Source organism: Anabas testudineus, chromosome 3, assembly GCF_900324465.2.
Source record: "Anabas testudineus chromosome 3, fAnaTes1.2, whole genome shotgun sequence".
In the NCBI taxonomy this organism is placed as follows: Eukaryota; Metazoa; Chordata; class Actinopteri; order Anabantiformes; family Anabantidae; genus Anabas; species Anabas testudineus.
The window spans coordinates 19,794,217-19,822,101 of NC_046612.1; the positions used below are offsets into that span (position 1 = coordinate 19,794,217).

At 40.5% G+C, this 27,885-nt stretch overlaps 2 protein-coding genes across 2 annotated transcripts; one reads left to right on the top strand and one right to left on the bottom strand.

The window, feature by feature from the left end:
- The first annotated feature begins 1,236 nt into the window (after positions 1-1,236).
- Positions 1,237-8,665, top strand: dpep2 (dipeptidase 2). Its single transcript, XM_026377981.1, has 11 exons — positions 1,237-1,315; positions 1,574-1,788; positions 1,897-2,023; positions 2,244-2,373; positions 2,563-2,713; positions 3,145-3,214; positions 4,325-4,501; positions 6,259-6,343; positions 6,439-6,514; positions 7,062-7,197; positions 7,384-8,665. Exons 2-11 carry the CDS (start codon positions 1,631-1,633, stop codon positions 7,591-7,593), a joined length of 1,320 nt encoding a protein of 439 aa, XP_026233766.1. The 5' UTR covers positions 1,237-1,315; positions 1,574-1,630; the 3' UTR covers positions 7,594-8,665.
- Positions 8,666-8,681: 16 nt separating this feature from the next.
- Positions 8,682-26,446, bottom strand: slc12a4 (solute carrier family 12 member 4). Its single transcript, XM_026377980.1, is given in 25 exon segments — positions 8,682-9,780; positions 9,897-10,030; positions 10,143-10,330; positions 10,492-10,599; positions 10,818-10,949; positions 11,330-11,499; positions 11,753-11,948; positions 12,251-12,419; positions 12,950-13,054; positions 13,232-13,351; positions 13,548-13,646; positions 13,788-13,906; positions 14,217-14,391; positions 14,542-14,599; positions 14,727-14,825; positions 15,242-15,406; positions 15,731-15,945; positions 16,161-16,402; positions 16,554-16,684; positions 16,904-16,958; positions 17,389-17,535; positions 17,872-18,003; positions 18,111-18,208; positions 26,213-26,285; positions 26,287-26,446. Coding segments are annotated over 25 exon segments (3,285 nt in total). The 5' UTR covers positions 26,350-26,446; the 3' UTR covers positions 8,682-9,688.
- Positions 26,447-27,885: the final 1,439 nt, after the last annotated feature.

Genomic DNA, 27,885 nt, shown 5'->3' on the forward strand with positions numbered 1-27,885 from the left:
AGCATCTCACACAATGGACAGTCTCCAAATAACAAATGAAGTGATATAATGATTGAGATAAAACGATCTTACCTGGACATCTCACCCCTGTCATGTGTCGTTGTTTGCCACTTTCCTTCAAACACTACACCTGGTAGTTGCAGTCAGGCCACCTGCTCCCTGGAAGCACACGTCTTAGTTACACTACTTTACTTTACTCTACTGTACTTTACTGTACTTTACTGTACTTGCTGGTGGAGGTTGGGCTCATCTTTGCACTTGACTTTACAAAAAGCTTGGAGTCTCTTGATCTCAACAACATGCTGAAGCAAAAGTTACTATAAGTTAGCCCCATATTAAAACATACAACTCTTCTTTTCTAGCTAATGCTCTTTACTTTTCAAACTGGAACAACAACTTCCAGACAAAGAAATCAGTCTTAACATGTCAATATATGCAGGAAGGTACAGAGATGCTGGCACAGCAGCTTCTTTTCCCTCATGAGTTTATATCTCTATCAGCCTTTATTTCATTTTCTATTTGCACATAAGCTCGCTCATAATTGTGGTTGGACCTTATTTTATTTTCTATTGTTTTAAAATCAATTGCTAACTCATTAGATGAGGACACATCCGTCCGCCATGTCTGTAGCGTCACTGCGAGCACTCGTCTTGTATTTATAAACCTGCTCTCTACAAAAATACGTTTCAAATCTTTGCAAAACACAAACTAGATAGTTCCATAACTTTACTCTACCCACTCCAGCCTGCATGTATTATTAATAATCCACGAATGTGCCTGTTTGGACGTGTCTGTCGCTCCAGCAGGTGGCATCACCAAAACCACGCTTCCTCGGTGCTTTCAAATGCTCCTCGTAAGTTCGTAACTCAAAGCAAATGCAAAGAAGAACAGCGACATAACATGTTGATAAACAACATGATGCACGGTAAGCAGGAAACCTACAGAGGTGTATGCATTCACTAGTGTTTCTATATCACTTCAAACACTATTATCAGGTGTGTAGCTACAATGAATAGTCAATTGTAAAACACACACACACACACACACACAATCGAGCACTGAGGAGATAAAGAAGTGTCTAGGATCAAAGCCTGCAAGAGACAGTAACTGCCACTGTCATTTCTGATAACACGAGAATATAAGAAGAAACGCGGAAATGCGTCCGTAGCGTTGTATTTCCCGACCGGCCCTGAATGCACCACGCAACAGCTGAATCTAGCCTAGGTTTGTTCTTCATTTGTTTTGGGCGGAGAGCTGGAAAGTTCTGACTGTGTGTGCTGGGTGGGCAACAAGTACCTTCACACCGGCCTCTCTGGTAAGTCGATTGCTGTTTATTATATAGATAAAAAGTATTTGAGAAAATGAGCATTGTTTTACTATGTTTTTGCATTAATTAGAAAAATAAGTTGAAGTCTCCTGGGTGGACTTTGTCCCTCTGTTTGAAACACAATAAGTCAAACATAACATCCTCCAAGTAGGACATTTCACAAGATGCGGTCTTTGTTTTATTTCCAACTATTTAGGAAATATTTTCAAATCATTTGTGTGTGTTTTGATATTCACTTGAATGCAGAAAACATTCTGAACCCCAACTGTCAATGTGACCTGGTGCGTTTGGGGTCTTCAGAAGATGCCTTCCTGGAAAACAGCAGCAGCTACTTCAAGCATCATCTGGATGCGGTCCTTTGGGCATCTAGTGATACTCTTCTCTCTGTGTTGTTTTACATCGGCATACTCCGAGAGAGACAGAGTACAAGACTTGATGACCAGATATCCTCTTATTGATGGGTAAATATAGAGTCTTGCCAACACAAATTCCATTCATTAAAATAAATTAGCAAAATCAGATTAAAAAGCTTCTCCATCCTGACTGGGCCACTTCTTGCCATCTCTCAGTCATAATGACCTAGCTCTCCAGCTGAGGATACTTCACAACAATCGCCTGAGCCAAATTGACCTTCGTAATGTCACCAAAGTGGCAACCGACATCACACGTCTCCGTGCAGGCCACGTGCAAGCACAGGTATTGTCATTTATCCGTTTTTCACGTGTACAGCTGCCCTGTATCAAAGTGTGGATTACAGAGTAGAAAGAAATAGTAGCCCAGTGAAATCACACAATGGGTTTAGTTCACCTGTGAAATGCTGACATTTTGAACCTGAAGTGACAGCGTCTACTAACTCTGTGTTGTGGAAAGGTCAAACCTGACCTCAATTGTCTCTTCTGTCCCTTCTGTGTGTCAGATGTTTTCAGTCTATGTGATGTGTGGGGCCCAGGACAAGGATGTTGTGAGGCTCACTCTGGAACAAATAGATGTGGTCAGACGCATGTGCACCGAGTACCAGGACTTTGAGCTGGTCACATCTGCACAGGGTATAGTACATGTCTGTATAGGACTACTGGCTAGATAAGTGCAAAAATACCATAAAACGATTGATTACACAGACAATAAAAAAAAAGTAAATAAAAAATATTCAATGCAATCAGTTGTATAAGTATGATCTAGTTATATTTTGCTTTTTCTTAAAGTACATGTGTTGTGTTGTACATGTGTCACTGCAGAACTGATTGATTCTAAAAGGCACAATAAGATAGCGTGTCTGATAAGTATTGAGGGGGGGCACTCCATTGACAGCAGCCTGCCAGCACTGAGGATGTTTTACCAACTTGGGGTCCGCTCCATGGCCCTGACGCATACCTGCAATACACCTTGGTAAATAAGACAATTATTCAGGATATAACTAGGCTGTTCTGGAAATGTGTATTTTGCATACTTTTAATATCAGTACTAGTACTTGTTATATTTACGAGGTGAGGTTATCTTGAAGTCATGGCAGCTGGACGTCTTTCTTGTTAGGTCAAGTGTTTCAGTCTCAGACCTCAAATCTATCCTCCAGGGTAGTTTCCCTTCTCACCTGACCTGAATAGGCTGGTTTGATTGACAGTGGAGGGGGTCTTGATTTTTTTATACATCCATCAAGACCACCTAATGACATAACATCACATGTGGTGTAAGGTTAATGTTCCCCCGATGAATATAAAATCCAATCGCCATATTCAAATTCCCTAAATACTGTTTACATAGTCATGGATATACAAAACGGTCATGATTTGTGGTTTTGATGGTAGTCTTCTTCCATGCAGGGCTGAATCATCCTCAGATATTTATGATGTCTATCAAAGACAGGGTAACAGTCTGACACACTTTGGAAAGGTAAGCTTCACCTTCACTATTATCAACTCAAGAGTTGTTTAAGTTGTTTATCACATGTCGCTAACTAGGAGCAGTATGTCTGTAATATACAGTATGTCTGCATGTTTTCAGATTCTGTCCTGACTTTTTTGGGGATTTAAAAACCCATCATTTGACAAATTACAACTAATGTATTTATCTATAAAACCAGATAAAACAAATCAATAAGTCCAACTTCAAGCATAGAAAGAGGCCTGTTAAAAGACGAACAGGCCAGGGTGGCATGTAATGTTGGTCAGTTTTTATCTAAATTCAGACAAAACACAGGGAATTGTAATTGACCAAAAAGTTCAGAGAAGAGCAGAACGCGTCATTCTTAGAGTGCAGGTTTACTTGTGGTTCCTCGAGAACCTTTAGCTACACAGCTCTGCTGGGGAACCTTTCCCACATTTCGTTGGACCGCCTTTAGCTTTGATTACGGCACACTTTCGCCGTGGAATCGTTTCAACAAGCTCCTGTCATGTAACGACGTTCATTCCCATCCGGATTCCATACATCTTTTACCAAGATCTTCTATTGATATTGGGATGGTCGGACCGCTCTGTGCCCCTTTTTCCTGCACTTCTGCTTCTTTCTCTCTATCTCCCTTTACATGCACCTTTCTGCAGGTGTCCATGACTTGGGGGGGCTGCATGTTATTAGTGTGGAGTTGGGGGCTCAGTGTTTAGTCTGTTTTGTCTATGTTTGAAAGAAGTCCAAAACACTGGTATTATTAAGATTTCATACCACGACTATATATTACTCCAGAAACATGTTCCAGAAGCTAGAACTTGTTACTAAAGTTGTCTTGACGAGAGGGTCTTTATGGAGTAATTGTTTAAACTCTTATTGGACTAACACGTCCTTTAAGATGTATTTGTTTGTTCTAGCAATGCTGTCTCCAATGTAAACAGCTTACCTTCACATCAAATGCGTTTCCTGTTCTGTTGGCACTCTCAGAAGCAGCATGTAGAACTTACTTGGTAACTGATTCTCATCTTTATGACTCTGTTTGATGCTGCGGGCTAAATTGAGTTCCTTCCTCTGATTCTTTAAATGGCTGCTTAAGTGATTCTTGAATGTGTTTTTGAGGCGGTGGTGGAGGAGATGAATCGACTGGGAATGATAGTGGACCTCTCCCACACTTCTTGGGAAACGGCCCAGGCTGTGCTGAACCATTCCAGGGCTCCTGTTATTTTTAGCCATTCATCCTCCTACACCATCTGTAACCACAGCCGTAACGTGCCTGACTGGCTGCTGCATAAGCTGGTGAGAAAACCAATTTGCTGAGTGATTAATTGCCTGCTAACTTGTTTGATTAAATGATTGAATTATTTAAATACATGAAGTTAAATAGTTCTGCCTCTAAGAAAATCAGCTCATTTTCATTGTTAGCTTTTTTAAAAGAATTATTGTATATGTATTTGAGTTTTTGTTGTTGTCTTTATATCCTCCATAATTTCCACAACTGTGTTTGCTTCTACCAGACACACAAACTAACAAGCACAAGATTAAAGTGTGTCATACTGACATGGTGAAAGATATTTAATATCTACAGTAGATCAATCACACATTCAAAATAAGAGCCAAACCAAGTGGTAGAAGTGACTGATTATGACCATTGGCCCTGTAGCTCAGAAATAAGTCCTTAAAGTCACACGTTACAATAATGTGTATATGTATTTGTACACTGTGCAGCCCAGGTTAGCATGATTAGATCCAAGTTGTCTCTGTTTCTTTTAAACTACCAGTAATACGATATACTGTAGGTTTAAGGATTTAATTACATATTGATTTACTTTGTAAACATTCATATCATCTGTTTTTAAGAGTATCACATTGCTTGCAGTGTTTCCTATGCAGTGGAAACAACTACGCTCAGTATACTGCACAGTAAGAACAAAAATAGTCTCTATCGGATGTACACAAGGAGTTACACATGAAACTCCCCTTATTCCTAGCCAAATTCTTTCTACTTGCTTTTAGAACAGCATGTTATCAAACATATAATCTCCCCAAAGAACACGAGAAATCCTCTGAGTTTTTGTTGTTAATGTTAACCACTTTAGCTACTTGGAAAAACGTGTAAACTGAACATGAAGAAGCTGCAGGAAGATGTATGTATGCTTAACCTTTGGTCCCCTAAGATGCTTAAAGACTAGGCATGTTTGTCATTATGCCACTCTCCATGTGTGCGTGTGTGACTGTATGTGTTCATGTGTACGCTCCAGAACAGGCTGAAGAGTTTGTTGCAGTGTTTTACATCTGGCACATAAAAACCTGATGTTTATCTCATCTACCGTCACACCTATTAAATGTAAATGATACATAAATGTGGGTTATTTGTATCTGAAAAAATGTGTTTTTACTGTATAAGCAAATCTGCTTCCAAACACAGTGGGACGCTGTGAGAAAAGCTTCAAAAGCTGTTACACAGACGACATGTCAGATGGTGAAACTGAGAAATGTTTGATTTTTGAAAAATATATACACATTTTAAATCTCAATTTCTAAATCTTTTAATTGTATTTAATGTATCGTAGATTATGAAATCCCAAAATGCCTTTCAGTTTTACTTTGAGAAACATGAATTTCAAGTTGTAGGACTATTTGCCTAAGCAGTGTTTCAGAGTGGTGAACCTCCACCATCCATATTACTTAAAAACTCATACTCTCTGTTTTATTATCCCCAGGTATGATACTAATTCATTGACAGTTCCTAATCTCACTGTGAGATGTTCCACCAGGTGCTCTTTTAGAGCAATACACAGCTTTTCCAGACTTTTGTTGCTCCTATTATGAAATATGTTGCTAGGATCACATTCAAAATGATCATATAGGTTTTTCAAAAAAAACAATCGGACTTCTCAGTTTCAACAGTTGATTTGTTGTCTTTGAATTATTTCAAATATATGTTTCAAAGCAGCCAAACTTATTTGGAAACAGGGCTGTAGTTTGTTTTACATATTAATGCTTCTCTGTGTGTTGTTTTTTTTTAATAATGATATTTATGTGTTGCGTTTTAGAAAGAGAACCGCGGTTTGATTATGGTGAATCTCTACAGCAAATTCATTTCCTGCAAGGGTGAAGCTACCATTTCTCAAGTGGCTGGTGAGTCACTTTGAGTTTCATTATATAATATACAAACTCTGGAGCGTCTATTTTTTGTATCTCAGTTGATTTGATGTCCTGCCTGGGCTTTGCAGACCACTTCGATCACATTAAGAAGCTGATTGGAGCTGAGTCGATAGGAATTGGAGGGGATTTCGAAGGTGCTGTGAGGTAAGAGTCATTTACTTGCAAACACAGCAAAGATAACGAGAATCTTCAAGTCAAATACAGATAAGTTTGCCCAGAGGAAACTGTGGTTGCCTTGGTTCTCGGTTTCCCATGCCTGCTTACATGCAGTATATTTCTACCTACAGAAAACAAACAAGGTTCTGTTACCAGTGTTGTGTGTATGAGCTGTGCAGTGAGGAAATGCAAGTTTCCGTTGATAGTGACAATAATGTTCATCTAGTCTCATCAACAGTAGGGCACACGCTGGCCTGTGACACATTTCAAATATCATTTCTGAGTTTGTTTCTCAGCCAGATCTGTTTTGTATTTATCTCAGCCTGTTGTGAAATCGGCAATTTGGCTGTCTGAGCTGTCAACAGACTGAAAAATCAGTTCCAAACAGGACAATCACAAAACAAACAACTACAGAGCTGAAAGTGTTTATTAGTGTAATCACTTATTCAGAGTGACTATTGTATGAAGTAATGTGACCATATTATCTCTTCTCGTTAGTTACTTATTGTTAGAACACTTTCTTTTTTGTCACCAGTTTTCCTAAGGGGTTAGAGGATGTGTCAAAGTATCCGGCCCTGATCCAAGGACTCCTACAGAGGAAGTGGTCTGAGTCTGAGTTGGCTGATGTCCTCCGAAGGAACTTCATGCGAGTGTTTGAAGAGGTGGAGAAGGTGAGCTGATTCATAACTATATTTTACGTCAAATAACAGTTCTTTGGCAAATGACGGCCAGGAATGTAACAGAAAGGCACGTTCGCAGTCTATGCCCCCCCCTTAATGAAGTGTTTCAGCTGTAGAGATGTAGATCACTGGCTCTGTGCCTGGCAGAGAATGAAAATCTCACTGAATTTCCTCCAGGTCCGTGATCAGCTGAGGTCGCTTCAGCCCAGTGAGGTCCAGATTCCCTTAGAAGAGGTGCAGAACCCTTGCAGGCTTGTCCTAAAAGCTCCTAACTTGAAGTTGTTGCCCTCTGTCAAGATTTCCTCCTCTGCAGCTCAACACAGGCCAAAAGGTTTGGTGATCCTGACTATGGCTCTGCTGTTTTCCAACCTGCTTATGACTGAGTGAATATTTAGAATCTCAGGTCAGCTGCACCATCTTTTAAAGTGCCTGTTTTTTTTGTTTGTTTGTTTGTTTGTTTTGTTTTAATAGTGTAAATAAAAAGAGCTTAACAAACTTTATGTAGCCATTTGTAGGTCAAGGCAGCACTCCACAGGAGTCCACAGGAGTCCTGTGAACGGTACTTTACCAGTTTTATTGGAATCTATCTTTTTAAGATGTTTTATTTTTTGCTGCATCTGTTGTACCTGCAGTGATACCACCGCTATGAAAAACAGAATAGGAATATGAGAAATTATAAAGGAAAATAAACAGTAGTGTAGTGGTAAGATCCCCACACCACATGTGGGAGGCCGGGGTTCAAATTTCAGCTGTGGCCTACCTCCAGTAGGGGTCCTTAGGCAAGACCTCCTTACGCTTACCCTGCCTTGTACCTCACTTGTAAGTCACTTTGGATAAAAGCGTCTGCTAAATGTAAATGTAGAGATGGAGGAGTGTTTCTGTTGTTGTTTTTAATTGCTATTCTTGACCAGTAATGAAACAAATGGAAGTGAGATCACCAACCCAGGGACAGTTGATGTAAGAAATATATTTAATATGTAGTGCTCCGACAGAATAACACAGGGGAGCGACTTATAAGACATATAATATATACATATACAGATCTTTTTATTTTATTTTATAGCATAAGATATTGCACACATTTACCATACTCAGATGCTCACATGTATTATGTATTTTAGTGTGAACAGACAGAGAACTCCTCATGCTTTTCTATTTCACTATCTGCACATATACTGTACCTAAGGCAGCAGTTACTCAAAGCAACCTGACCTGCCATGTTAGGGTTCAGACTCAGCCCAACAAAGATGAAGGAATTTCGCTTTGCAGAGCTTTTTTTTTTTTTTTTTTTTTTTTATTTACACCATATGCATGATTTTTAGATAAGCACTGTGATGTAACAGCCTCATTGGTTTCAACATAAGGTTTTCATTTCAGTGTACCGTGCCAGATGCTTAGAAGAATAAACATATATTTGAATTGCTGATTTCGTTAAAATCAGTCAAAATGAAGCAAGGACCACAGTTGTTCTTAGCAGTGTGTGTTACGTTTTTAATGCATGGACACCTTGTCTTTTCTTACATTTCTTCCAAACACACTCATTCTCACAAGAAACAGCTGTGTGCCATACGAAAGTCTTGTGTATCTGAGAGAACAGTTACTTCATAATGGTCGTAATCCTTAAGAAGTCAAGCTTTGTTGCTTTGATAGCAGTTGTGGTTACAGTTTTAACAGCAGGTGCGGTTACAGACAAGAATCTTGAGCAGCTGCTTCATCAGCAATACAACAGCAACTCATACATATCAAGCTCAGATTGTAGGTATGCATAGTTAGGGAATTTGAATCCCAGGTTAGTATTTATGGAACGTGAAGAACTGCTGTAAAATAAAACTGAAAAATGAATTTCTTAAGGATTAAAATGTAAAATTAACTCATCTTTTTGTGCAGAGAAGCCTTTCAGGTTGGTAGGAAAAGTATAAATGTAACAAAGGTTCAAAGGTCATTCATATACATACAATCTCTCATAAATTATACCTGTATAACATGTTTTTATGACCTATGTTATCCCACAACTCTATTCGGCACCATCTACATCAAGTACTGTGCTCATTATCTACAGTAACTTGTTTTTTTAACCTCAGTGGGGAAATGTTGAAAAAATAAATAAATAAATAGAGATGTGCTCACAAAATAATCAAACAGCTGCTTTAAAAATCTGGTTTATGATTTAAACTGTCTTAATGTGTACTACTCTGGATAGTTCTGTCTGCTAAAGTGGCAAATATAGGTTTATATGAAAAGGTTAGGTTATCTACAAATAAGAGTTTCCTGAAGGGAAAAATTGTACAGTCTCATTCATTAAAGAATGGCAGAGCCATAAACATACAGGATAGATATGTACACTTATGTGTCCCAGTAATTTACAAAAGTAAAATAAACCTCTTTTGTCCTCAAAAGTCCATGCTTTAGAAAAAAAGTGTCAAATCGGTGCATCCACCCAGAGCTGTGTGTAGTGGATGTACGTGTAGCTACACCTAATTGGTCATGAGTAGATAGTAATGACTTCCCGACCTCCGCCTCTCACCAGCAGCACTCGTTCCAAGCCTTCAGTCAGCACTTCCAGAAACTCCATATCTGAGGCAAAAGTTAAAGCTGTAAACCCACCGATCAACACGCGTGGACAGCACGTTTACTGCAATCTAAAATCCTCTGAAAAATGAATGCAGTCTATTAATGCTGACAAAGGATACAGTTCTCATCCCCGTCTATGTTTCGCGGTGGTCCTGGCATGTTGAGCAGCACCAGTCGAGCGTCATGGGACCTATTAACTATTACCTCATTCAGTTTCACAGCTGTATGCATTCGCCGCACATTGGACTGATCCCTGGAATGCAGCGAGGGGGAGAGACAGAGCAAAATGCATTTGTGCTACTAAAAAAACATATTGTTCTGTTTCATAGCAAGGTCTCCGTCAAACAAACATGACATTGACTTACGGTTTGAGGCTCATGAGTTCTCTGAAGTTCTCTGGTGCGTTATTCCTGTTCCTCCTCTCAGCTTCACACTTCTCTCTAGTCCATGTCATCTGAACCTTTTCTGGAGGAGCTTCAACCACCTCCTCCTCCTCATCTGAATATAGACTTCCCATACGCACCAAAGAGTGTCTGTCCTTCACCAGTTGGGCCTGTAGGGGCCACGGGAACGTTACAGGACTTGTACAGGACTGTATGCAAGTATCACTGGAAATCTGTGCACTCATAATACTGAGCCAATAAAATTCAAAAATCATACCAATACAGACAATGGATAGTTATGATTTGACACATTTGTGTTGAACAGACTTACCTCTCTTTGTCTTTCTGCACTGGACAGCCTCATTTGCCGCAACATCTGAGATCTCTGCTCCATCATTAACGTCCGCTCATAGGTGTATGCTGATATGTCACTGTCATGCTGAAGTCAAATTTGAGAGACGTCATTTTGTTGCTTAATATATATAAAAGCATCTTCATCTGTTTTCTTCATCTGTTAGACAGATGAAGGTGAGCAGCAGCTTTTTTAAACCCTATATTCTGGAAACAATATTTAGTTGTAAACAATAAACTTGCGCTGAGTTTGAGCCATAGAAGAAAATTGTCATGACTAAACATCTATGTAAGAGCGATTCTCACCATCTCCACCACCTCCACCTCGGCCTCTATTCGCAGCTGGTACAGAAACGTGGCCAGATCTTTCTTCATCTGGATGCTGTTGTCATCCATCTGTGCTACAGTGAAGATGCGCATCTTGCATTTCCTCCAAACCTAAAACATAGAAATAAAACCACTTGTCATTGCCACAACTCTTATAGTGTCTGCAACACTGAATGGATGTCACGATTGTAAGGACATACTTATAAGGGGAAACAAGGGAGTTATAATAATTTAATTTAAAAGATTAAAAAGAGTTTTTTATTGTACTGTAGTTAATTTAATGTAGTGGTATATGAAACAACATGTGAAAATAATGAAAACTTATTAACCAGCAATATTCTCATACTGTGCATCTCCTGTATACTAAAGATGGTAAAATTTCACATTTTACACTAATTATTCACAACTTTCAATTGTCGTATAGGAAGAAAAGTAAAAAACTAATTAAAGTAAACTTATACGGGAATGACGTGTAGTAGGCTTTATCTCACTTTGTGCTGTTTGAGAAGGAAAGGCAGCAGCATTAACATCCCCCCATCATGGACGATCCACCACACATCGATGTTGCCATCTGTGAAGCGCTCGTGGTTGCTTGGGTAGAAGGACACATTTTTGGGCACCATCAAGGCCAGGTGGGCAGCTGTGGTGCAGCGGACCGTGTCTGGGTAGAGACGAGCACAGAGTCTGAACAGTCACCTTTCATTATTAACTGTTTTTGCATAAATCAATACTCTAAACATGAATTTGGCTACGTGCCCACTGAAAACCAACACAGAATGTATTTTATCCTCAAAATCTTACAGTCTTTATGTTTTTCATTTAAACTATATGCTATAACTACAAGTTCAGAACATTAAGGTGTTGCTATCCATGAACAGAGGACAACATGTTAACAGCATTTTCAAGAGACTTACTGATAAAGGTCTTCCAGGCTCGAGGGTCCTCACTCTGTCTCCAGCCGTACGGCCAGCCCATCACCACTGTGTTGTGCTTCATGCCCCCCAGACCACAGGACTGGATCAGATGGACAATGCCCTCCCGCACCTTAGAAGCCACCACAACTTGGCAGAAACCCTTGACGCGTTCAATCTCCATCATATTCTTAATAGCCTGGGAGAAAGAAAAAGGTGGGAATACTGAATTATAGCCCATGGTCTCAGATAAAACTGAACCATACTTAAAAGTATTTTCATACACAAATACATCACTGAATGGCTAATCATTATTATGACCTGTGTTGCAAAAAAAAAAATTCATAAGAAGACATGTTTACGCTTTTTACTTGCTTTTTTAGATTACAAAAAGGTTTTTATTTGTAACAAATTACGAGAGAGTCAGCAACACAGCAGAATAGAGAACTGTATGGATTCTTGGTATTTACAGCTTAATGTACATCTCTTTGTGGTATTTACCTGTTCAGCTGCCTGCATTTCCCCATAGCTGTCCAGGAAGTTGCCCTGGATAACGGAGCCCACAATGGTCAAACCCTTTCCTGCTTTCAGCTGCGAGGCAAATGTGAGCAGTCGGGGATATTTAACGTGAAGGTCCTCGTCCAGCTTCAACAGCACCAACAGCTGAGGTCTGCAGAGTCAGAGACAAAATGAAAAGTAAAAGTTGTTAAGACATCTTATTTGCGTTTATGTGTGTTAACTGCTGCATCCACAGAATTGAAATAACTATTCTGTACTTCAGTGTGTGAATTGATAACTAAATGTTGAAATGAAACCATAGAGAGACATCCGCCAAGTCATTACTTACAGTCCTAACTAGTTTACATGTTATTCATATCTATTTAAGCTATCCTTTACCACCAATTCATTCTTTCTGCAACAGTCAAAACTAGCGGTTGTTCAATATTAAAACAAAACCTTTCATGTGACATTACTGGAACTGGCCCGGAAGCATGCTTCAAATTAACAGTTAGGGGGAAGAAACTTCCTCATGCCACATTTTTTCCAAAACAGAGGATGAGTCAGACAACTAGAAGTAAATGACAGATGTGTAAACAAGTGTATATGCCATATGACATGCAGTGTGGCTTCTCATTAATGCAACACTGTTAAGTGTTTGTGAGGAAACATTGAGTGCACCATCTGCAGGTGTAGCTGTACCTCCAGTTCTTTGTGTGTGGTGGTCCGACCTCTAGCCTTAGTAGGGCGTAGCGTGCAGCGCTGAGGGACAGTCCTCTTATCCCATCCCCCCACTCCTTCTCTGCTCTGTTATGTTTGTGAGTGAAAGAGACAAGACATAAAACGATAAAAGAAGGAAAACTGTAAGCCACCTTCTCACAAGTAGCCCTCCATCTCACAGGGCAGATGGATACAACAGATGTCATCATCCCATATGACAATACACGCTAAACTTTTGAAATGCAGATCATACTCCAGACATACCCCTGGTACTCAATGTACTTGTAGATCATCCCAGCGATGCCCATGGCCACTATAGCATAATACCAGGACGAGATGAACATTAGAGCCAGACACATACTCATGCCAAGGAAGGACAGAGCCCTGTGGGTACAATGGATAAAATTATGTTTTATTATTTACAACTATTTATCATAGAGGCATGTTTTCATGGAGGCGTAGGTAGCATAAATATTTGTCTTGCAATTAAAAAGTAGGTTATTTGAAACATACAGGTTAATTTACAAAGAGTATTCCCACCCCCCTGTAAGAAGTATGGTGGCAGTACAGCAGTACTCACCAGTGGTAATATCTAAACCTTGGCCTCCAGTTTGGTGTGCGTAAAAGAGTCTGAACTGCACAGGCTAAGTTCACAAAGAGATAGCACATCAAGAAGAACCTGTTGAATAAAGAGTGGTGTAGTTTAGCCACAACCAAATATAGGTAATTAAGACATTTGTGCCGACTACACAGAAGGGATTAGTACAATATGTACAAGGCATATGTTGTATTTGACATTTGTACATGTATCTGAGCTCACATTGAAAGAATAGGAGCCACCATATCCAGCGAGGCAATAAGAATACCCAGCTCAGCGATTAGACCAGTCAGGATCAGTGCCCATGTAGGCTCTCCATTGCTCTTTCCATGACCAAACACCTGAAACAAAAAAACCCATAACCTTCACATGACACAATGCAAATCACTTCCTGTTTACTGCTGGCATACATCATATTCAAATAAACTTGCATCTCAAATATTGCCACATGCAAATATTTAAAGCACAAAATACTGCATGTTATTAACCCGTTTCCCGAATATTTAAATTATTATACAGTAGACTTCAGGAAAACTTTTGTCTCTAACTGTATGTTCTACAGTGTGTAGGAGCCATTTCTGTCTTGTTTGTTGTTTTTGTAATATGAAGTTGTTACACAATGCATGATCAACAGTGTGTGCTGTGTCTAACCCTGAGGAAAGGAATGATGTTGTCTTTGGCGATGGCCTGCAGAAGTCGGGGAGCTCCAGTCAGTGACTGCAGGCCTGCCCCAACCGTTGAGAAGAAGGAGCCAATAACAATAACCCATGGAGACGGCCAGGACAGTGTCCCCACCACCAAGTTTTTTCTGACAGCATCCCCAAACCTGCAAGCACAGAAGGACTGAATGTCAAACTTTTATGTTTGTTTTTCCACAGTTACATTTTACTATTGATTTTTTAAATATTATTTTTTTTACTAATGTGGTTTAATTGTACAAGTTATGTAACTTGCAGTAGGAAACAAATGAACTTACTTGTCCCTCAGGACTACTCCTTCGATGCAAGACCCAAACAGAACTACAGAACTTATATCTGGATACAACAGGTCAAGGAACTGAAGTCAACACAAAGATGTACTGTTTTTCAGATGTGCTATCCTATCCTCTGTAATTGGAAGGACTGTGAGTCACATTATGTGTTGCCACCAAAATAAGGATACAGACAAGTGAAGTAGTGGTAATAGCTAATATAGTTCCCACAGGGATGGACTTCTGAGCATCGCGGAGATCACCAGACCTGTTGGAGCCTGCCATAATACCTACAAAAAAAAAAAAAAAAGATATTAGGTGAAACTAAAATGTATGTATAAACTGTGTGGGTATGACACCTACTGGCTGAATTAGACCGAGATCCAAAGCTTCGCCAATTTAATCGCATCTGAACATCAGTTTCACTTTATCCTTGACATGTTATGTTAAAATGGACGCTTGCACCTTATGTGCTTGAATACTGCATTAACTATTCTATATCGGCCTATCTAAGAAAATCCTATTTAACTTATATTGTTATGTACAGATTACAGAGTCAAACTAGTTGGTGAGAGTCAAAATCATTCCATTTACGTACTGATGCAATGTCATGTAGCTTTAAGTGAGAAACGTTTCTCATGGACTGAAATTAGCACCTTAAACGTTGTTGCTATGTTAGGGTTGTCTGGGTTATCGGGAGGCATACCTGTGGCAGATGGGAAGAAGATCCCCACCAGGAGTGTGAATGATGTGGCTATGTCTGCAGACACATACATGCCAAAGTTCTCCATGGCACCATGGGCATCCACTGAGTGCAGTCCCGCTTTCTGTAAGATCTCTCCTTTCTGCTGGTAGTTGCCCCACATATTCTCTAACAGAGAAAGACGAAGCCGTGCTTAACGCCAACAGGCTAATGTTCAAGGACAGCAAAATTACATATTTCTTTATTGACAGTATATTCTCAAAATCCACCGGTTCTATTTCTGCTGTAGGAAAATTCCATCTTGTTAATTAGCCACATAATAATGAGTTCTTCTTTACCACGACATTATGTGCTTATTGGTCACAAATGGACATAAAGGATCTATATCTATGACAAATATTATAGTTAAAAAATAAAGAGTTGTGATTGTTTAATTCTAACAGAATCCAACACCTTATATTCTAATTCCTAATCAGTTAATAGGAGATTTACCTCTAATAATCCCACTGCCCAGTCCAGGGATGCCCTGTATCTCTGTCACATTGTTCTGCATGAAGTAGTCATCACACTGTGTGCTGCTCATGTTCCCTGGCAGGCAGAACCTGTCCCACAGCTGACTGGGCACTGTGATGTTGTCCTTTATAACAGTCTTACTGCATACATCAAAACGATCTCTCACCAAAGTCCTATTGCCCAACATGCAGATACTACAGCAATGACATGGAAAAAAAAAATTCAATGATTACTGTAGTAATCTTATTCTTCCAACAATCAACACAACCACCACCACAAGCAACAGTTAATTTAGTGTTATTTCCACATACTCAAGTGGTGTGAGATCATGTAACATGACAATAGTAGTTCTTTATATTTAAGGGCCCTAATTCATGTTTATTCAAGCAAATACTCAGTGGAGACTTACGGGAACTCTGGTGGATGAGTCAGAGATTTTATTGCTCCTGCATAGATGGAGACAATTGAGATAATGACACAGGCCAGGAAAAGGGAGGCCAGCTTGTTGACATATTTCACTCCTACAAAAACCACCACAGCCATTAGGCTGAGGCAGATAGAACCATAGACTCTCATATTGTTCAGCATGGCGCTGTCACTCCCTGCATGGTCTGTGGCGTGAAAGATGGCTGCTTGGGGGACCAGATATTTCTGAATAGGAAGAAAATCGCAACAGGCGAGTTACTGCAAATCCAGTGTGTGTAAAATGCATGAGAGCGCTGATGTAGTTTAATACAGAACAGTGTAGAGGAATCACGTTTTGTTTACCGAAAGCTGCATATTAATATTTTAACAAACTCACCAAGAAGATTTCAATGGCACCAAGTATATACATGGCTGATGCAAAGGTAGTGCCCAAGTAGAAGCACAGGCCCACGGCCCCTCCAAACTCAGGGCCAAGGGACCGGGAGATCATGAAGTAGGCCCCTCCAGCTACAAAGACAGACAAAAACAAAGTCTCAGCCACAAAGGCAACGCTGCTAGAAATCATCCTATTCCTGCAACATTCAGTGGATTTAACAGTGACATTCTGCTGCCCCCATGTGGAAGAATATATATTAAAGAAGTCATTCAGGGAAATCAGCAGATATCAAGGTTGAAAATCTGTTGGAGCTTTTGAAGTGACAAGGTATTGTAAGTATTAAGTATTACCTGGAACAACACCATTTGTAGCGATGGCACTCATTGATATGGCCGTGAGCATTGTCTGCAAAGTAGAAGGCAAAAACTTCACATGAAAAAGAGGAATCACGCATATGTCAGGGCATCATTATGTGATGATGATCAATCAGACATTACAACATAATATAAAGACTTAGCATATGCAGCTTGAAGGTTGATAGAATAGAATAATAGATACTTATTTAAGGGTTAGATACGTCAAAAGTAGATAAGTCAAAGTAAAAAAATCTTTACCTTAAATAATTGTTACTGTTTATGCAACCGTGTGGATTCTATTGGCAGATTTAGCAATAAAGCCAACTCCTGTCCTACATTGTTTGTGGAATCAACCCAGCACAGTAGAGTCTGTGTGTGTGTGTGTGTGTGTGTGTGTGTGTGTGTGTGTGTGTGTGTGTGTGTGTGTGTGTGTGTGTGTGTGTGTGTGTGTGTGCATGTGTGTGTGCACGCATACTAACACATGAGCAGCACATGAGGACAATCAGGAGAGACTGTATGATGCCAGCCATGCCAACAATCCACGTCAGCCGGAGAAAAAGAATGACACCGAAGATGTTCTGGAGACATGGCAAGTAGACTCCCATCAGAGTGCCCATGTTGGGAGACTAATAAGAGAGAGAAGGAGGGGGGTCAAAGAGAGAGGGGAGAGTATTGAGCATGACATTTCAGGAAACAAGTGTATCGATCATCAGCATTGATTGATGTACTTTTTAAAGGTCATTCAATCATGTTATCTGCTCTTTGCCTGTGTCCAGGTTTTACATGGGCACAGTCTGACTACAGAGTGCTCGAAGCTGTAAGCAATCAGTCAACAAGTCTTAATACAAAACTAGAGCTTGGATCGTAAGGCAGGAAGAGAGCTACAGTAGAGGTGGAGGATAATGTTACTAAACCTCCATGGTAAAAAACACAGTGAGGTATAGTGTGCTTTAACTTCTGACCTTGGGGGTCTTCCTACGTGAGGCCTCGGCACTCTCCTCTTCCTCATGCTCCTTGGCTCCCTGGGTGATGTTGGTGTAGTTGACCAAGCGACTGAGCAGAGAGGAAACCTTCGGCCGAATGTCAAGCTCTTCCTGGAGGAAGGGAGAGGGAAGAAATGTAATTATTGAGTTTGATTTCAGCCTATAATCTGACAGAAATATGGGAAAGTAAAACATGAATAAAAATAATGAATAAAAACCTCAAACAATGCGAGGTTCCTGTCATAATAGTCACTCTTCTTATTAGCAGCATCAGCACTGCTGAGAAATGGGCTGTCTTCTTTGTGATTCCCATGTCCTGTTGGAGAGAAAGAGAGAAATATGAGAACAACTTCAGGTTAGCAAAAAAAGACAAAGTTGCTTATTGGCTAATCAATGATGATTTGAGCTATAGTGCAAAACAAATATATATTTCCCCACCAGTAAATCAGGCAAAAGACAATCAGAGGATCTCTCTCATTAAAAAGAGGATTTTTTACTGTAACAATTTAGTGGCAGCATAAAGCGTCCAGTTTAAATCGGACCTCATCAATCTGTTCAAGATACTGTTACAAGATAGATATTCTCCTGAATACACATAAAAAACATAATTTTCCCCATTAATCTGCAATGTCGTTCCTGTTTTTTTTCCTTTCTTCACTATTTGTGACTATTATTTTTAAATTCCCTAAAACATTTGTATAATAAAGTAGAGGCTAATGTGACCTAAAAATAAATGGATGAAAAAATGATTACATTTAAACTGACTATAAAATCTATGAGCCTGCAAATACGGAAAACAATAACACCTGCTTTGATTTCTCAATTAAATTAAATCAATGCTTAAATTATAGAGATTTTATATGCCAAATATCTATAAACATTTATTGTTACCAATTTGCATCAAAATAAAATATATTTCTGCAGAATAAAAAAGAAAAATGTCAAACATGTCGCTATCAATTTATCTGTTGTAATTTATAAAACAAAATAGACAAGATAAATTTTATTTTCAAAATGATTTTCTTTCCTTATCAGTAGTTTTTAACACCCATCTAACCTTCACCTGTCACTATTAATAATTCATACATTTTAATAATCTCTATGAAGCTGTAAACACTGAATTCCTGGACTGAATTCCTGCAGTGAAAAGCAGAAGCGGCACCGACCGGCAAAGTGAAATCCAGTTGATAAACAGGCATATAATCAGATTTTACTCTCATTAACTTCTGCTTCTGAAGGAGAGAATCAAGCAGAGATGAGCACAGCGCCTGGGGCAAATTATTACACACAAAGTAGCATTGCAAACTTTACCGCACACACAGTCACATTCACAGGCATGCACACACCTCATTACCTCAAAATTACCTAACCTCGGGTTATTAGAGCATGTAAACTTTAACAGCAGCATCATGGAAGCCAAATTAATCCTCCAACAAAAAGTCGGCCAGAAACGTCTTAGGAAATAAACATGAAGTAAAAAAACAATCATCTCAGTTTTGTTAAAAATATGTCAGCTTGGTTACAAGTGAGTTGGTTGAGCTTCAACGCTGGTCCTCACTCACCTGTGTTCTGTGTCCCACTGCTGCTACTATCACTGTGGGTGAGCATAGTTATGTGCTGTGCAGTCTGCAACAGAGAACTCTGTGCTCTAGCTTTGGGAATTGTCGATTACTATCCAGGACACCAGGTCACCCAGTGTGACTCATTCGGGGGCCTGATTTAACACATGGTGCACGGCGAAGGGGGTGGGGTGAGGGGGGGGAGAGTGGAGAGAGTGCTAATTCATTTACAGTGACAAGAAAAAGTTTTGAAAGACCTACACACGTATGTATTTTTATGACGTTTTATTGGTTTAATTTAATCAAAGTGATGTGAATGGGACATAAAACTCGTTTTCAACCATAGTTGAGCACAAAACAGTGGTCAAATCAAATCTGCATGTTAAGCTTCACTTTCATATAGCTGCTGGATAAATCGGTGGCATTCCACAGATCAGTTTTGGAGATATTCACGAGTGATGTACAGACAAGGCCTCCTGCAGCATGTTTCAAAGGTCGGCTGTGCTGGTTGGCCACTGTTCCCAAACTCTGCACTCCAGCTTGTGATGACTCTGGCTGTGACTGACTTCTCCCACTCCAGCTTAATGGGGTTTACAGGACATGAATGCATTTTTAAGATGTTTGTTTTGACACCTGGCAGGGGGTGCGTGATCGATTTAAAAGCATCCGCACTAGAATTTCTGGAAGTTGTTGCAAAGCCTTTAAATATAGCAGTGATTAAGTGGCAAGCGGTAAAGTAATCTCTGACGTTATAGATCATCCTCTGATGAAAACATCAGATTAAGAACAGTGTTAACGCTGTCCTCTAGTGTCACTTTGCCAATAACACAGTGGAATGGAACAACACACTACTGATATTAAGAAGCAGCGCCGTTGACAGGGCACCACCGATTCATGCAAACAAAAGATGCAGCTGCTGTGTTTTGAGGAAATTTAAACTAAGTGGTCATTACCATAAAGTGAGAAAAGTTCCCCAGTTTTCTGACAAGAACTGTTACCTGCTGCAACTGTGAAGCTCTACATAACTTCCCCTAATGCTAAATCTAAAATAGTTTGGCTTCCAAGTCTTTCCATCTTTTGGACAAGTTATTTAAAACTCGCTTTAATAATGGACTGGCGTTTCAGTGGGGGTCTCTTGTTAATAACCTCACATTAAATGTCTAATTTAAAAGATTAAAGATTAACTCTCCTGTTATGAAGGCCCACAAGAGTCGTGCTGTGAGCACAGAACAGCGCACGGGCTTGTACCAGCAGCGTGTACCAACATGTCACCTGTGCCAGAACCAAAACAGCTCAAGCTGAAGCCAAACGATCAGAGAGCCGTCAAAAGGACAACTCTGCAGAAGGGTGTATCAAATAAAAGAACTGAAGCAGCATCTGAATTTTACAGACTTCTCCTGTACCGGTATCTGGAAACCAATGTGTGATTCAGCTCATTATTATATTTTCAGTAGCGGCTGACAACACATCTTTAGGCTTCTTAGTAAATATGTCTGCAATCATTTGTAATGTGTCACAATTATCTGAAATATTCTAAACTCTTAAAGCTTTTTCTGTTTTTCTGTCAGGAACACCCAGTTTGAATTAAGTGTTTAAGTATTTATAAGTGCTGTCAGTCTTATACCATTAACCACAGCTCATAGTGGCCTCCAAGACAACAAATAAATATCACAGGTTTGGCCGCGACTATTACACTGTCACCAGAGTCAAGCACAAATGGAATAAAAAGTCCAAAGCAAATATTTTTACAGTCTGCTTATTTGTCAGGGTATAATTTAATGTGTATCTACAACCAGATCAATCCCCATAGAAAATTCTAGGTTGTCAAGTCTTTTCAAAGTGCAAAATCCATAAGCTCTAAAGACAAACAAACTTCTCAGGGCAAATCTGCGAAGAGACAAACAGACACAGAACGGAACCAATAATACGTAAAACTTTTTAGGGCCTATAGGTTATTAGTTGTTTTTTTTTTTAATTAGACGGTACAGTTTATGTGGATGAATACTTTGAAAGCCTCTCATGCTAAAGAGAGAGAGAGAGAAACGTTACAGTGCTGTGCCAAGCTGATTAGACATGGAAAACAATATCGCTGTCAGTAGCTTCTTAGCGTTTGGAAAAGCCTCTTTGCCAAACATTCTCTTAAACAAACATTTAGGGCTTAAAACTGAGAGTTGTACAGCTTAGTCCACTCTACTTTGCGAAGTTAGTTGGCAAGAATGTTCTATCGATTATGGGCGTTTGGAGGCGATGTGTGCCTTTGTTTGTGGAAGTGTGTGTATGTGTGTGTGTGTGAATGCTTTTGTACAGCCACAATAATAATGACCATACTAAATTTAGAATTATAAACCATTGGAGTTAGGACTTTTTGACCAAGTAAAGGTCCTCACCTTCTCACACTAAGTCAGTCAAATAGTTTGACTAAGTCAGTCAAATCCTTCTTGAAAGCTTGCTTGCCTATGTACAATATATGTGTTTAATACACAGTTAGAGCAGCCATGCCATTGGACAAAGGTAATAATAAACTGATGCATGGCTGCAGCTCAAATACTTAAAAGGTCTAACTTGACTATAAACTATAACTACAACACTTATTTGCAGCATGCGTTGTGCAAATTAGTCCATGTCTGCCACTACGGTCTAAAGTCCCATCACCTCATATGTCGTAATTACATAGCAGCGCAAAATTGTGTGCAGTGTAACCAACAACAAAAATAATGTAAAGACCTTCAGAGGATGATAATATGCTAGTAATCCAACAAGCCAACAATCGGGAAAGTGTGATTTCTATATGCATATCACAATCGTAAAAATGCCATTCTAGATTTGAATAAAGTTATGTTTCATTTGACTTTTTTCTCCTCCCTAGCCTGTGGCAAGGACTGACACAATCCTGTTATAGTAATGGGCCGATGTTAGCAGTAATGGCTGTGCTTCATGTGGAGCAACATCTGAACAGAGCAGAGGAACGCCAACCTGCTGAGCTGTACAGCAAAACACATTAGCTTTGATGTGTGCTAATGATGAGGAGGGGATGTCAGCTCAGTCTGATTACCTCAGGGGGTAAAGGTGGGTGGGGCGAGGAGCATGCATCACACAACAAGGACACAGATTATCTAAATGGGGATGTCAATGGGTGTAAAATTAATGACTAAACAAACCCAAAGTGTGGCCTGTCCATGAAAATTGTGCATCTGTGGTGCGTCAGCGTCGCGATCGCTCATTTCAGTCAATGCGTGCATTTAATGATGTTCGAAACCGCTGTGCACACATGTCACACACATGGGTGTTTCCATTATGTGACATGTACAGTGTTTATGTACATATCTATCTGCCACTATCTATCTCTATGTCTACAGTATGTTCATATCATGAACAGCACGCCACTACAGCAGTTAACATCTAGATAAATGTTTATCTTTTAGTAACTTCACTGTTTGTGCAACAGTTTTCTAAGGTACAAAATGTGCTATGTTAGTATAAACAGTGTCAACAGGGCAGATTGGGAACGAAGTGAATTTACTGGCTAAAGTGCAATATTTAAAAAATGATAGCACATCCCCAAAGGATTAATGAACGCACTATTTTAGGTACAGGTTTTTATAAATGTAATAGATTAGCACCCTGTTGCTTCTGTTGCCTGCCATTTCCTCTAATTCACTCTGTTACGAACCTTGTGGTGGTGTGCATTTGGTTTGCACTGATCTCTGTTTGGTGTGTAAAGTGAGGCAGTGACAAACACCCCAGTAGGAGGAAGGCAGGAGTGCACTGAAACATCTGGGGGTGTCTCAGCTGCTCTGCTTGCCCTTTTGCTTGTCACTTTGATGAAAATGAGCAGATTGAACAAGGATGGCAGACGATTGGATGGCAGGACAGATTTATCAAAAGTAGGGTGACAAATAATTGAATGACCTTCTTTATCATCCATGATGAATTTGAAATAGTATAAAAACGACTTGCTGTAAACTCACTTCCTTGTGTGTGTGTGTGTGTGTGTGCTGCTCTAACTCTGTCATCAGCTCCACATTACTGCTGTGTGTGTTTATCTCTCAAGGCCTATCTGAGTGACATGCCAGACAGCATGACAGGATAGGTCGTTGGCCGTGTTCTGAATTAGGAATACACACCATTCCCCAAATCCTCAATCCTGTTCCTCAGGACCTGTTTGGTTTCGGGTAAAAATTGCAGAAATCTGTGGTTACATCATTTCCTGGGCTGTTTTATAAAAATACAACAAGAAACACAGCTTAATATGTTCCTGTTGGATCAAATTAAAATGTGTAATTTGAAAGGTCTGGTGCATAAAACATAATCATCCATGCAATTCCCCAGAACGACGTCCTGCAACTGGGCTTATTGTGGTTCAGTCTGTTCTCATCAACACCAAAATGTGTACTGTGTATCCAGCACCAGAAAGCATACAGGCAAAGTTAGTCACTGGCTACTGAACACGTGGGGCATTGAACAGAAAATCATACTGAAATGAATGAAACTTTGTCCAGGAACTGTCTTGCTCCTTGTCTGCTGGATGCATGTCAATGTTGTGTTTATATTATAGTGCGTGGTTCAAGCCAGCCCTCAAATCTATACTTTCCAAAGCAGAAATTGGAAGCGCATCTGTAAACACTTCATCTTCTAAAACAAAACACAGATTTGAAATGATTCAGTGGGTTGATGTGTTCTATTATAGGTAGCATAAGGGGCCACACACACACACACACACATTTTTGTAAATCATGCTGCAACAAGAAGCTAAAAGGCGTAACAACAGTGATACATTCCCCTCCCTGAAACATGACTATTTCGGGGGAGCTGCTCTTGACCACAGTGCTAAAGCTTCTCTAGCCCTGTGCTGAACTGAGAGCTGAGTTCACAGCCTGAAACAGACTCTGCACTGTGCTCTCACTTCCTCCATGCTGCAAATGTCACAATATGGCCGAGACACACAGTCATACCCAGGCCCACCACTCCCAGGATGAAATCACCCAGCACATGCAGCCATCTGTGGATTGTTTTACCACAGTGACCATGTTCCCACACAACATTTTCCCCAATGTCGAGAAACACTGATTATGTACAGTTCATGCCTAAAAATAAGTTGTACTTCTTACACAAATTTAGTCACAAACCACAGTTACATTAGGAATTGTTACAGTTGGGTTTCCATCTGTGATTGAAACATTGTGTGGGCCCTTTACTTTAGTCTTTAGTCTCACTTCCTTGTTTTCTTGTCCAGCAAGTAGCAGATGTCGACTAAATTTAATAGTTGTTGCTGTTTTTTTTACCTTCAGGAAGTTTTGCTTTGTTAAGTTAGACAGAAGAAAATCACATAGTTTGTGTAAAACTATTTTTGTCTGAACCCTCGTTGGGGACTTAGTATAAAGTTCTGCTCTGACCATACCAAAGTCTACGAGCCACTTCTTTACAACACCTATAAAGTAATCTTACATGTATTAACTTGCATTTCTGCCATTCGAGAATCCCGTGCAGCTCTGAAGGCTGACTTCCACGCATTCCAGGAACATACAAGCCAGCAGCCACTGTGGGTCAACATGTGCCCAGATTCCTTCTTGTCCTCTGATATCAGCATGCTCGAGCCTGCGCGGTTCCCTGAAGCTGAAGATCAACTTATCTCCACGCCACAGTTTGCTTACAAATAGATGCATTCACATGTGCACTTAGACATTTAGGCCCAAACACGTACTAGACACTGTAAACTAGGCAGTTTACTCACTGGGTGTTCATTAACCCAGACCCAGATCCAGGGTTCAGCCTTGAACTCTAATCCCTTATAACATTATTCAGTAACAGTGAGCTCCCAGACAGTGTGATATTTACTGCTAGACAGGCTGATGTACAAACCGGTGGCCAGTCAGTGTGTAGGATTGCGCCCGGCCCAGCCTTCAGGGTCCTTGGGTAAGCATGGGTGCCTCATTTGAAGGCCACGCCCATGTGTGTCTTTCATTTAAAAAAAGCTCTGTTCCCAAGTTGGAAGTCTCCCTCAGCCCTCACAAATCAGTCCTGCTCTCACATAATCCTAGCCAGCGGCTACAAACTTCTTCGCTCCTCTTCTTGTCCTCCCTCTCTCTCTCTCCGCTCTTTCTCCTCTGTGCCCCCACCCCTCCTTCTGCGTTGATCCAGTGGAGAAACAAGTGAGTGACAGTTAAGAGACGAGCGAGGAGGGAGAGATCTGCTCCTGTGTTGTTCAGCAGCCCATCTCTCTGCGAAGGGAAATCCTCCCCTGGCACAAAGAGAAGCTCCATCTTTTGTGTGAGGAAGCACTTGAGGCCTTTTCTTGTTGCAGCAGTACCAGCCCCCACCTCCCCACTCACACAGCCCTACCCCCCCCCCCCCTGGTGTCTTTCCCCCACGGTTCTCAACCTTTCATTGCTTTTCCCTTTGTTGCTTATGTGTCCCACCATTTTTTTTACAGGCTTTCACCGCCAGAAAAAAAAAAAAACAAAAAAACAAACACCTCCAACATGATAAAAGAAGTGTTTCTACAACTTTACCTAAAGTGAGCTGTCAAACACCGACGTGTCCGATGTAGGAAAACTGCTTTCTGGCCCTGGAGAATTGCCATGGTAACCATACAACCAGCTGTTCAGACACTTGTGAGGACAAAGCAAAGCCTCCCCATGCTGTAATGGCTCCAACTTCTGAGTGAGGACAGCTTTTTATCAACTCAAAAACTTCAGAATTAGTCACTTGGGGGTCCATGTTGAGAGATAAAAAATAAATCCTGAGTAGAAAGTGAGACTTACCATCAGAGCTGACAGTATCTTGATGATCAGGGTAGTCCTGTCCAGTGTCCCTGTAATCCACCCAGTTAATCCCCTTCTAGGCTGTCATAGCTGGACTGAGCTTGGTCCTTCACCGGTACCACTGTGAAGTGAGGCATGTTTTCATCACTCTTCTCTGCGTCTCCAGCTCAGACAACACATAGCAGGCTAGCCGCTAGCCAGTTTTCAGCTCAACTCCCACTAATGGCAACTACATTCCACTACACTGCGCTCACTTCCTCTGAAGTGTATTATCATACAGCCCGCCCACAGGCCAGCCCCTCCTGTTTTTCTTTTTTTTTTTTGTGTGTGTGTGTGTGTGTGTGTGTGTGTGTGTGAGAGTGTGACAGGGCATACATGTCTCAACAGTGCTTTTGGAAAGTTACTCACACCTGACAAGGAGCAGAAGTAGCCTGCGAGGCTCACCTGAGATTCAAGAGTTGAAGTTGTCATTTCTGAGTTATGGAGCGGGAGAGAGACTGAAAGCGTGCAGGTAGTGAGGAGAGTGCAGCGTGACCCCCTTTCTGCTCGTGCTGAAGGTCCAACAGAGTGAACCTTGTGTGTTCTAGGTTCAGACAGCCGGCCTACTGTGTATGTGGGCCTTTCCTAAATGCACAGGCAGCAACGTGGCAGTGTGGAAAACAGTCCCACTACATTAGTGACGAGGAGGCACAGAAGGGAAAAGACAGAGGTGGATGGGAAAAGAAAAACAAACGCTGATGAAAAGATGAAACAGTGCAGTCTATGACTTCATCACTATTTAAAGCTACTTTAGTATTTTAACTTATAATAACTGAATATACTATGAATGGAGATGCTGATTGCTGACGTTGAAGCGAATATAATGAATTACAGTGACATCACTGACAGAGGGGAAACCTTCCCCTCCTCTTTCTAAGAATAGTAGCTACTCTCAAACCATAAAAGCAGCAGATCAAAGACTCCCTAGAAAAGCTGTTATTAGAGGCCTTGTTTCAAACAGTTGCAGACCTTGCAACTGCTCCATTTGGACTGCAAATGCTTCAGAACATGTTGTGTGTCGTGGGTGTTTCTTGGCTGTTTCCTCACTTTGTTCCGAGAACAAGTACTGTATCTGAAAAGCCCAAGGAAAGGAAAGACTGAGGCACAATCAAGTTCTGGTCTGTAGGAGCTGTGTATTTTGCACACAAGTCTGCAACTTCCAGCTTTTTCAAGCATACAGTGCAAACTCCAAGTGGAAGAACATGTATGTGTAGACACTACAGTGGATAGATTTGGATTGAAACAATATTAAAATTATTAAAATTAATATATTAAATGTTTCTGTGTATCCGAAACCAATCTGTGTCGATACTGTTTATAGATAGAAAGTCCCCATAATGAACAGATTTAGCTGTGGATTATATCACATGTGTCCTTTTGCAAATACCAAGACTCTTTGGTATCTAATTTGGAGATGACATGGACCATGTAATGGTTATTTCCTAGATTGACTAACTCATGCAGTGCTGTGTACAAGCAGGGGTCAGTGAGCAGCAGCCGGGGCTTAACACAATCTTTTCTTCCACCACAATTACTCAGTCTTGTGGAAAGCACGAAGGACAAGTCCCAGGAAACATGAGGCCCACAAGGGTCAGCTTGTTTACAGCACAGGGAGAGACTAGAGCATGTCCAGG